Here is a 12,509-nt window from a genome sequence, read left to right on the forward strand (position 1 = left end):
GTGTGTGCGAGTAAGGTTGAGGTTGTGGGTTTGTGCGTGTGCGTGCGTTATAGAGTTAATGGTGTGGTGTAAATGAGTTGTGGAAGTTAATATACTGGTGTTGTGTTGAGGCTGAATGAAGACATTAACACCTCCTACTGATGGATAGCTGTTATGACTCGTCTATGGGCAGGAAAGCCTTTCTCTGTTGAGTATGAGTCCAAACAATGCAATCAGCCAGAGAGATGGAGAAGAAGAGAGATGGAGATACTAGATGGACAAATAGCAGGATGTACAATAAAAACATTAGAAGGAAATATTACTATTGAGACAACATAGTGGGTGACTTGGAAATCCATTGGAGACACATGATATACTGTACATTGTTTGAATGACTAATGATTAGTCTACTCTAATTTAATTTCTCATTTATCTAATGAACTTATGATTAATAAATTGAATGATCGAATCATTCATAGATATTACATCTAATGATGAATGATTATCGGTGGATCTCCTCTCTGTCTATCAGTTGTTCCTGTACCAGTTGCTGAGAGGTCTGTCCTACATCCACCAGAGGTATATCCTGCACCGTGACCTCAAGCCTCAGAACCTGCTCATCTCTGACACTGGAGAACTCAAACTGGCCGACTTCGGTAGGTGGCTTTGCTTTGTCTGACTAGCACTCTTTTACTCTCTCTCTCTCTCCTCTCTCTCTCTCTCTCTCTCTCTCTCTCTCTCTCTCTCTCTCTCTCTCTCTCTCTCTCTCTCTCTCTCTCTCTCTCTCTCTCTCTCTCTCTCTCTATCTCTCTCTCTCTCGCTCTCCTCGCTCTCTCTCTCTCTCTCTCTCTCTCTCTCTCTCTCTCTCTGTCTCTCTCTCCTCGCTCTCTCTCTCTCTCTCGCTCTCCTCGCTCTCCTCTCTCTCTCTCTCTCTCTCTCTCTCTCTCTCTCGCTCTCCTCGCTCTCTCTCTCTCTCTCTCTCTCTCTCTCCCCTCGCTCTCTCTCTCCTCGCTCTCTCTCTATCTCTTTTTCTCTCTTCTCTTTATCTCCTCTCTCTCTCTCTCTCTTTTTCTCTCTTCTCTCTCTATATCTCTCTTTCTCTCTTCTCTCTCTTCTCTCTCTTCTCTCTCTCTTCTCTCTCTATCTCTCTTTCTCTTTCTCTCGCTTTGTCCTTTTTCTTTCTTTCCTCTCTCTCTCTCTCTCTCTCCATTTTTCTCGCTCTCTCGCTCTCTCTCTGTCTTTCGTGTGTGTGTGTGTGTGTGTGTGTTAGACCTCTCCAGAAGCAGTAGCACCATATGGCTAGTCTCCTTTCATGGTGCCCAGCTCTGTAAATATGGTGCCCAGTTCTGTAAATACTACCCACACGTTTTGACTGGTTTCCAGAGTCGGTAGAACTACCGGCTCAGACTGGCACCACATACCAGACAAAGACTGCCTTCACAGGAAATGATCCCTCTATCTCTCTATCCCTCCATTCACCCCTCCATCCATCCCTCTAGCAACCCAGGCAGGGGGACACCTTCATCAATAATGTAAAACCCTCCTCATTATAGAGTAGACATATTACTGGAAGGCAATTAGAAAATAATGGACAACATGCTAAATGAGAAAGAATGGAAATCCCATGGAAATACTGCTGTGGATTCACACACACATAGACACGGTCAGCCTAGCCTAGGGGATCTCATTTAGATGCTGAGTAGAGGCTGTAGGCAGCAACGTGTGTGTGTTCTGAAAGAAGAGGAAGAGGGTACTGGGGAATGGGAAGGTGGATAGAAGGGAGAGGAGATGAGAAGGTAGTGGGAAATGGGGATAAGGGGGAGGCTTGAGGGGCTTGGAGAGAATCAAGGGGAGGGGAGAGAGGGGGAGAGGGGGGAGAAAAGGCTGACTGACTGTGGCATGGGTTCTGTGTCCCTGCTGGTTGATTTGCTTCTGGACCTGATCCAGAATCATCCTCAGTTTTTTGTGTTTCTCTGTCCTAATGAGTAGCACAAACAAAGGCAAACAAGTGTGGGTTATGAAAAGCTTAGATGGTTAGACTGAAGGACAGAACAAACTGAAGTAGTGTGTGTTTATGTGTGTTTTTACGATGGTGCCAAGGTGACGGTAATCACCTATCTCACACACACACACACACACACACACACACACACACACACACACACACACACACACACACACACACACACACACACACACACACACACACACACACACACACACACACACACACACACACACACACTGTACTTCACTACACACACCCTCACTGGGGTCACTACGACACTTAACTCTCACACCTGCATGGTTGAACTGTCACAAGTGTATGTTGCTGTGTAGTGTGTCAAGTGTGTATTGGTTTATAGCATGTTTGTCAAGTGTATACAATAGACATTTGTGTTTTCATGCTTGACTATCATCAAAGCAGAGAGTCGTAACTAAGACATCGTTTCTTTGTGTGAGACTGAATTGCAAATGTTTGTGTGTGCTCATCTGCATGTGTGTGCTCCCGTACGTGTGTCTGTGTGTGTGTTTGTGTGTGTTGGGGTGTGTGTGTGTGTCTACAATCTCTCAACGGGGTGTGTCTCGTGTGGCGTGGATCATTCCCAGTCATACAGCTGTGGATATGATGCAAGATGGCGCCGGCAGAGATGGTCGCCTCGCTTCACGTCCTTAGGAAACTACGCAGTAATTTGTTTTTTTCTGTATTATTTCTTACTTTGTTATCTCAGAAAATCTTAAGTGCTATTACATACAGCCGGGAAGAACTATTGGATATAAAAGCGATGTCAACTTACTCACGACTTTCGGACGTCCACCCTGGACATTGGTTCCAATCCCAGAGGCCGACCCAAAACAACGTTGTCGCCGCAGGAGAGGCAGACGGAGCGGCCTCCTGGTTAGAAGGCGAGCACACCATCCACCGCTTCCGAGCATATTACTCGCCAATTTCCAGTCTCTAGACAACAAAGTGGACGAAATAGGGGCATGGGTTGCCTTCCAGAGAGACAACAGAGATTGTAACATTCTCTGTTTCACGGAAACATGGCTCACTCGGGATATGCTGTCAGAGTCGGTACAGCTACCGGGTTTCTTCATGCGTTTCGCTGACAGAAAAAAACATCTCTCTGGTAAAAAGAAGGGCGGGGGTGTATGCCTCATTGTTAACGACTCATGGTGTAATCATAACAAAATGCAGGAACTCAAGTATTTTTGTTCACCTGACCTAGAATTCCTTACAATCAAATGCTGACCGCATTATCTCCCAAGAGAATTCTCTTAGATTGTTGTCACAGCCGTGTATATCTCCCCCCCAAGCAGATACCTCGACGGCCCTGAAAGAACTTCGCTGGACTCTATGTAAACTGCAAACCATATATCCTGAGGCTGCATATATTGTAGCTGGGGATTTTAACAAAGCTATTTTGAGAGCAAGGCTACCTAAATTCTACCAGCACATTGATTGTTGTACCCGCTCGAGCAAAACACTGGACCACTGCTACTCTAACTTCTGTGATGCATACAAGGCCCTCCCCTGCCTTCCCTTTGGCAAATCTGACGATAACTCCATCTTGTTGCTCCCCTCCTATAGGCAGAAACTAAAACAGGAAGTGCCCATGCTTAGGTCTAGCCAATGCTGGTCTGACCAATCAGATTCCACGCTTCAAGATTACTTCAATTACGTGTACTGGGATATGTTCCGCGTAGTCTCAGACAATAACATCGACGTATACAATAACATCGATGTATCAGCGCCTCTTCAACCTCAGGAGGCTGCAGAAATTTGGCTTGTCACCTAAAACCCTCACAAACTTTTACAGATGCACAATTGAGAGCATCCTGTCGAGCTGTATCACCGCCTGGTACGGCAACTGCACCAAAGCTCTCCAGAGGGTGATGCGGTCTGCACAACGCATCACCGGGGGCAAACTACCCGCTCTCCAGGACACCTACAGCACCCGATGTCACAGGAAGGCCATAAAGATCATCAAGGACAACCAACCAACAATGTTCACCGCGCTATCATTCAGAAGGCGAGGTCAGTACAGGTGCATCAAAGCTGGGACCGAGAGACTGATAAACAGCTTCTATCTAAAGGCCATCAGACTGTTAAACAGCCATCGCTAACATAGAGAGGCTGCTGCCAACATACAGACTCAAATCACTGGCCATTTTAATAAATGGATTTAATAAAGGTATCACTAGTCACTTTAAATAATGCCACTCTAATAATGTTTACATATCCTACATTACTCATCTCATATGTATATACTGTATTTTATACCATCTACTGCATCTTGCCTATGCCGCACGGCCATGGCTCATCCATATATTTATATGTACATATTCTGATTCCATCCCTTTACATTGTGTGTATAAGGTAGTCGTTGTGAATATGTTAGATTACTTGTTAGATATTACTGCACTGTCGGAACTAGAAGCACAAGCATTTCGCTACACTTGCATTAACATCTGCTAACCATGTGTATGTGACCAATAAAATCTGATTTGATATCTCAGTGTGTGTACTATGAGAGTCCTCTCCCTTCTCTCTCCTCAGAGCGGTGTCTCTCTCCTCTCTAATCCTGCTCCAGTCAATGGGCCCGGGGCCAACTCCATCTCTGCTAATTGTATCCATTGTATGGCAGCAGAAAAGGGAAAGTGGGTCTCTCCTCTCTCTCTCTGATTGTCTTTGTCTCTGCCCTGCTGTGTGTAGGAGCCTCACAAAGTCCATTTCCTCCACGATCACACTTTATTATGTCTGGCTGTATGGGGGCCTCACCTTCAAACAGACGCAGGCTACTGTGGGAGGTATTATAAGACTATCAACATGTTCTGTGCTGAGCTTGTAGTGAAGCAGAACAAACAAATGTCCCCTAGATACCCTGAAAACAATGCTGCAAATTACAATCATCTTGCAAATACCTATCCAAATACATATACAGCCATTGGTTTAACAATCAACCAATAGATACAGTACATTGCAGTGATGATGTTACTTGTTCTATACTGTATCCACAAAAATGTTAGCTTTGAAGACACTGTATTATCTTCCTACCTCCCTTGTCAGGTTGTGTGTGTGTGTGTGTGTGTGTGTGTGTGTGTGTGTGTGTGTGTGTGTGTGTGTGTGTGTGTGTGTGTGTGTGTGTGTGTGTGTGTGTGTGTGTGTGTGTGTGTGTGTGTGTGTGTGTGTGTGTGTGTGTGCTGGAGGGCACTGTTTTGTTTCTTCCCTAGGGATTCGATTTGAGTCACTCGGAACGTTGGGATTGGTGTGTGTGCGCGAGTGTGTGTTGTAGTGATATAGTTTGAAGACAGCTGGTGAGGATAATGATCTGTGGAGAGTGCAGCAATGTGACAATGGAGATGCAGGAATCTGGTTGGAACGTTGGAGGAATCCTCATGGAGCACCAGGACTTCCTGTGTGCTGTTAGCTACACCCGACACACAGGCCCTACAGGGAGTGGAGTGTGTGTGTGTGTGTGTGTGTGTCTGTCTGTCTGTCTGTCTGTCTGTCTGTCTGTCTGTCTGTCTGTCTGTCTGTCTGTCTGTCTGTCTGTCTGTCTGTCTGTCTGTCTGTCTGTCTGTCTGTCTGTCGGTGCATGTACTGTATGCATGTATGCAGGGAATGACCTGACTGGGATGTGTGCTGTTTGCTGCCTATCTCATTGGGTATCACTTAGTGTGGTGAAATGGGCTGTGATAGACAGACATAGAGACAGGCTGTGATAGACAGACAGAGAGACATGGTGTGATAGACAGACAGAGAGACATGCTGTGATAGACAGACAGAGAGACCGGCTGTGATAGACAGACAGAGAGACAGGCTGTGATAGACAGACATAGAGACAGGCTGTGATAGACAGACAGAGAGACATGCTGTGATAGACAGACAGAGAGGCAGGCTGTGATAGACAGACAGAGAGACATGCTGTGATAGACAGACAGAGAGACCGGCTGTGATAGACAGACAGAGAGACCGGCTGTGATAGACAGACAGAGAGACAGGCTGTGATACCGGCTGTGATAGACAGACAGAGAGGCAGGCTGTGATAGACAGACAGAGAGGCAGGCTGTGATAGACAGACAGAGAGGCAGGCTGTGATAGACAGACAGAGAGGCAGGCTGTGATAGACAGACAGAGAGACATGCTGTGATAGACAGACAGAGAGGCAGGTTGTGATAGACAGACAGAGAGGCAGGTTGTGATAGACCGACAGAGAGACAGGCTGTGATAGACAGACAGAGAGACAGGCTGTGATAGACAGACAGAGAGACAGGCTGTGATAGACAGACAGAGAGACAGGCTGTGATAGACAGACATAGAGACAGGCTGTGATAGACAGACAGAGAGACATGCTGTGATAGACAGACAGAGAGACCGGCTGTGATAGACAGACAGAGAGACAGGCTGTGATAGACAGACAGAGAGACATGCTGTGATAGACAGACAGAGAGACCGGCTGTGATAGACAGACAGAGAGACCGGCTGTGATAGACAGACAGAGAGACAGGCTGTGATACCGGCTGTGATAGACAGACAGAGAGGCAGGCTGTGATAGACAGACAGAGAGGCAGGCTGTGATAGACAGACAGAGAGGCAGGCTGTGATAGACAGACAGAGAGGCAGGCTGTGATAGACAGACAGAGAGACATGCTGTGATAGACAGACAGAGAGACATGCTGTGATAGACAGACAGAGAGGCAGGCTGTGATAGACAGACAGAGAGACAGGCTGTGATACCGGCTGTGATAGACAGACAGAGAGGCAGGCTGTGATAGACAGACAGAGAGGCAGGCTGTGATAGACAGACAGAGAGACAGGCTGTGATAGACAGACAGAGAGGCAGGCTGTGATAGACAGACAGAGGCAGGCTGTGATAGACAGACAGAGAGGCAGGCTGTGATAGACAGACAGAGAGACATGCTGTGATAGACAGACAGAGAGGCAGGCTGTGATAGACAGACAGAGAGACAGGCTGTGATAGACAGACAGAGAGACAGGCTGTGATAGACAGACAGAGAGACAGGCTGTGATAGACAGACAGAGAGACAGGCTGTGATAGACAGACAGAGAGACAGGCTGTGATAGACAGACAGAGAGACAGGCTGTGATAGACAGACAGAGAGACCGGCTGTGATAGACAGACAGAGAGACAGGCTGTGATAGACAGACAGAGAGGCAGGCTGTGATAGACAGACAGAGAGGCAGGCTGTGATAGACAGACAGAGAGACAGGCTGTGATAGACAGACAGAGGCAGGCTGTGATAGACAGACAGAGAGGCAGGCTGTGATAGACAGACAGAGAGACATGCTGTGATAGACAGACAGAGAGGCAGGCTGTGATAGACAGACAGAGAGACAGGCTGTGATAGACAGACAGAGAGACAGGCTGTGATAGACAGACAGAGAGACAGGCTGTGATAGACAGACAGAGAGACAGGCTGTGATAGACAGACAGAGAGACAGGCTGTGATAGACAGACAGAGAGACAGGCTGTGATAGACAGACAGAGAGACCGGCTGTGATAGACAGACAGAGAGACAGGCTGTGATAGACAGACAGAGAGGCAGGCTGTGATAGACAGACAGAGAGGCAGGCTGTGATAGACAGACAGAGAGACAGGCTGTGATAGACAGACAGAGAGGCAGGTGGCAGGTGATCCACCACATACCTTTAGTTATTACTACTGTATATGAGAGGAGAAGTGGGGAGAATCACAGGAAGTTGAAAAGCCCATGTCTGGATGGATGAATTCATTCAGCGTGTGAGCCAACTGTCTCTTAGGGGATTTTCTTTGCAGAGGAAATAAAACATTTTTCTGATCCTAAATACTAGTTTTGCTTTTTTGAGTGTGTATGTGTGCGTACATGTGTGTGTGTGTGTGTGTTTGATAAGCAAAGGGGAATCTAAATGTTAATGTCCTGATCCCAGACCATGAAGAAGCAATAGCAGTATGCATGCCACCGCCATGTTGACACACACACACCAGCACGCACACACACGTCACACATTACCCAGATTCTATCAGACCAGATTACCTGCCAAGCGCACACAATCAGTTATTGCCACCAGAAACCCGTGCAAGTATGCAAAATTACCTCCAAAGCATTATAGCATATTTTAAAGCCATTTTATACCTAGTTTTGTTATATATATATTTGAGATATGAGCAGGGGGTATTATTACATATCACGCAATCAGACATTCATCATCATATATTAGACTGGGATGATGCAGGAGAGGAGTGACACATTATTTAATTTACCCTGTTTTCTATTCTGGCTACACATTTCATGACGGAAACAAGTTGTGTATTTGCAGCATCTGCAAGATTGTTTTTCAGTGTTTTTTGTAATGATAAATGCAGTTAATTTTTTATTTTTATAATTTGTTTGGTATATCTTGTTTCTTTCTCCCCATAGATTTATCGTAGCTTTAGACATAGCAGCCGAGGAGGTGGGGAGGAGGAGGAGGAAGATGAGGAAGATGAGGAGGAGGCTACACAGAGATATCTGAAAGTCATTTGACTTCAGAGTGAACTTCAAAAGAAGGCTTGGGTTGTTTGTCCCAGGGGGGATATGGAGTCGATTTCAGTCTCCTCTCTGGCTGTATTCTTCTTCAACCCCCTCTTCTCTTCCTCCTCCTCTCCTGCCCTCTGTTCTCTGACCCCTGGTGTCGCCATGGGGACACAGTGTGATGTATAATTCACTACTGAACTTCACACCCAGGGCTACCTGTATGTATGTGTGTGTGTGTGTGTGTGTGTGTGTGTGTGTGTGTGTGTGTGTGTGTGTGTGTGTGTGTGTGTGTGTGTGTGTGTGTGTGTGTGTGTGTGTGTGTGTGTGTGTGTGTGTGTGTGTGTGTGTGTGTGTGTGTGTGTGTGTGTGTGTGTGCTTGCCTGTGTATACGTGCATGGGTGTGTGACCTTCATCCCGGGGCGACCTGGAATGGAAGGCCAGCCAGGAGCCACACCGGTTGTATAGTGTGAAACTGTCGTCTCAATGCCAGGAGTGTCAGTGTTTGAAGGTATGAAGGTGGTTGTGTGCGTTGGTGCATGTGTGTGAAGCCTGGGGGTCAGGCCTTTTGAAATGGAGCCTCTCGCTGCAGTAGGTCTCTCAGGTGTTCTCTGATGTAGAATGTCAGGGCCACCGGGCAGTCACCATTTTATAGAAAGAGCAATGTATCTATCCCCCTGTTTTGTGCTGTTACCGTGGTGACTACGCTGGAGGAGAGGAGGAGAGGGAATCCAATCATCTAGGTCCTGGAGTGTAAATACAGTACACACCCCCACTATTTCCTATCACTCCCTCTCTTTCTCCCTCCCTCCCTTTCTACCTCCATCCCTCTACCTTCCCTCCCTCCCTTTCTCCCTCCATCCCTCTCCTCCATCTACCTTCCCTCCCTGCCTTTCTCCCTCCATCCCTCTCCTCCCCCTACCTTCCCTCCCTCCCTTTCTCCCTTCATCCCTCTCCTCCCTCTACCTTCCCTCCCTGCCTTTCTCCCTCCATCCCTCTCCTCCCTCTACCTACCTTCCCTCCCTCCCCTTCCATCCATCCCTCTCCTCCATCTACCTTCCCTCCCTCCCCTTCCATCCATCCCTCTCCTTCATCTACCTTCCCTCCTCTCTTTCTCCCTCCATCCCTCTACCTTCCCTCCCTCCCCTTCCATCCATCCCTCTCCTTCATCTACCTTCCCTCCCTCCCCTTCCATCCATCCCTCTCCTCCATCTACCTTCCTTCCCTCCCTCTCTTTCTCCCTCCATCCCTCTCTCTACCTTCCCTCCCTCCCTTTCTCCCTCCATCCCTCTACCTTCCCTCCCTCCCTTTCTCCCTCCATCCCTCTACCTTCCCTCCATCCCTCTCCTCCATCTACCTTCCCTCCCTGCCTTTCTCCCTCCATCCCTCTCCTCCATCTACCTTCCTTTCCTCCCTGCCTTTCTCCCTCCATCCCTCCTCCCTCTACCTTCCCTCCCTCCCTTTCTCCCTCCATCCCTCTCCTCCATCTACCTTCCTTCCCTCCCTGCCTTTCTCCCTCCATCCCTCTCCTCCCTCTACCTTCCCTCCCTCCCTTTCTCCCTCCATCCCTCTCCTCCATCTACCTTCCCTCCCTTCCTTTCTCCCTCCATCCCTCTCCTCCCTCTACCTTCCCTCCCTGCCTTTCTCCCTCCATCCCTCTCCTCCCTCTACCTCCCTCCCTGTCTTTCTCCCTCCATCTCTCTCCTCCCTCTAACCCCCCTCCCTGTCTTTCTCCCTCCATCCCTCTCCTCTACCTTCCCTCCCTGCCTTTCTCCCTCCATCCCTCTCCTCCTTCACCTTCCTTTCCTCCCTGCCTTTCTCCCTCCATCCCACTCCTCCATCTACCTTCCCTCCCTGCCTTTCCCCCTCCCTCCATCCCTCTCCTCCCTCTACCTCCCCTCCCTGTCTTTCTCCCTCCATCCCTCTCCTCAACCTTCCCTCCCTGCCTTTCTCCCTCCATCCCTCTCCTCAACCTTCCCTCCCTGCCTTTCTCCCTCCATCCCTCTCCTCAACCTTCCCTCCCTGCCTTTCTCCCTCCATCCCTCTCCTCTACCTTCCCTCCCTGTCTTTCTCCCTCCATCCCTCTCCTCAACCTTCCCTCCCTGCCTTTCTCCCTCCATCCCTTTCCTCCATCTACCTTCCCTCCCTGCCTTTCTCCCTCCATCCCTCTCCTCTACCTTCCCTCCCTGCCTTTCTCCCTCCATCCCTCTCCTCTACCTTCCCTCCCTGCCTTTCTCCCTCTATCCCTCTCCTCCATCTACCTTCCCTCCCTGCCTTTCTCCCTCCATCCCTCTCCTCAACCTTCCCTCCCTGCCTTTCTCCCTCCATCCCTCTCCTCTACCTTCCCTCCCTGCCTTTCTCCATCCATCCCTTTCCTCCATCTACCTTCCCTCCCTGCCTTTCTCCCTCCATCCCTCTCCTCCGTCTACCTTCCCTCCCTGCCTTTCTCTCTCCATCTCTCTATCATTCAGATGAACCTACAGCCAGACAACCCATATACTGTAACTACACCATCAGTCTATTATTCTGGTCTTTTTATGATGATTAGATCTCTTTTCCCTGCTCCTGCCCTGCGTTAACCTCCCATTCCCCCCTACACACACACACACACCTCACAGCACCCGCAGTGTAAATGATAGGCTCTCAGTGTGTCTGGGATATTGGTCTCTCCTCTCTGTGACACAGCCTATTGTTTACAGGTCAGATTAGTCTGTAAATTATAGTGTTAGACTGTGAGGAAGCCTGGCTCAACCTCCCTCTCTCCTGGAAGCCTGGGTCTGTTCTGGCATAGGGACATGTTAACTACCCCCCCCCCCCCACACACACACACACAGGGGGCTGGCAAAAGGGGCAGGAAGTCTTGGCTGTTTAAGCTAAATGCTTTAATGAACCAGTCTCACCACCTGGGAGGACAGCTAGCTAAATGCCACCAGACTCATTAAAACTAGCTGGCTCTGCATTGCCAGCACACACACACACACACACACACACACACACACACACACACACACACACACACACACACACACACACACACACACACACACACACACACACACACACACACACACACATATAGTTCACACATAATACTGTACCGTCAGCTTAGGGAGCGGTGTCCTTGATGTTAGATGTAGTGTATAGAGATGGTCTGTTGTAGCTTTGAGTCTGATTGGTATTCTGATAGCACTGGTCCTGTTGGTACCCAGGGTCCATGTCAAAGAGCACCTCAGGCAAGACCTGCTCTGCTTTGCACCAGTCAGCTTTTCTCTCATCTTATGGAGCCTCAGTAGAGGGCATTCAATGATAAAGTTAACAAATACAGTGTGTTTCTGCTCCCACTATTTGTTCCTTACAGTGTGTGTGTGTTCTCTCCTGCAGGTCTGGCACGGGCTAAGTCAGTCCCCAGCCACACCTACTCCAATGAGGTGGTGACCCTGTGGTACCGCCCCCCTGATGTCCTCCTGGGATCCACAGACTACTCCACCTGCCTGGACATGTGGTGGGTAGTACCACTGACCTTTAACCCCTGACCCCCTACCTCTTGCCACATCCCTCTCCACAACAGGGAGAATACTTCCTCCTCTAGATCAGATGAGGTGTGAATCCCACAGAGAGCCACAGACAGCTGTGTGAATGTGTTCCATAGGGAGGTGAGGGAGAGACCTGGCCATGTCTCTATCTGGGGTTGAGGAGAAGTGAGAGACCTGGCCTGGCTGAGACTGAGGCTCAGTATGGACAGACAGGGGAATTTGCTGTGGACATGGACAGATAGAGGCCTTCCTGTGGCGACAGACAGACAGCTTTAGTCAGTATATGGACAGGGGTCTTTCAGAACTGCCGTCCAGGCTGTGAAATGAACCGTGACCACATCGATCTGGACAGGCAGTCCTCGAGGACGCCCCTTTCCAAGGACCCGAGCTGCATCCCACCGCAGGCAATTAAAGCATAGTGGGGGAGAGGGAGAGGCAGGGGGTTAGGTGGGCAGTAGAGCAGGTGGGCAAATCCTTAGG

The 12,509-nt window shown here is 48.9% G+C and overlaps 1 protein-coding gene across 2 annotated transcripts in view; it reads left to right on the forward strand.

Annotated features, from left to right (window-relative positions):
- Nucleotides 1-12,509, forward strand: part of LOC139564595 (cyclin-dependent kinase 14-like) — a 214,514-nt gene that overhangs the window by 103,604 nt on the left and 98,401 nt on the right. For both annotated transcript variants that reach the window (XM_071384231.1, XM_071384232.1), the window contains 2 exons: nucleotides 512-635; nucleotides 11,878-11,998. In XM_071384231.1, coding sequence (XP_071240332.1) covers nucleotides 512-635; nucleotides 11,878-11,998 — 245 coding nt within the window. The remainder of the gene's footprint in view (nucleotides 1-511; nucleotides 636-11,877; nucleotides 11,999-12,509) is intronic.

The sequence above is a fragment of the Salvelinus alpinus genome, chromosome 35 (assembly GCF_045679555.1).
Source record: "Salvelinus alpinus chromosome 35, SLU_Salpinus.1, whole genome shotgun sequence".
NCBI lineage: Eukaryota > Metazoa > Chordata > Actinopteri > Salmoniformes > Salmonidae > Salvelinus > Salvelinus alpinus.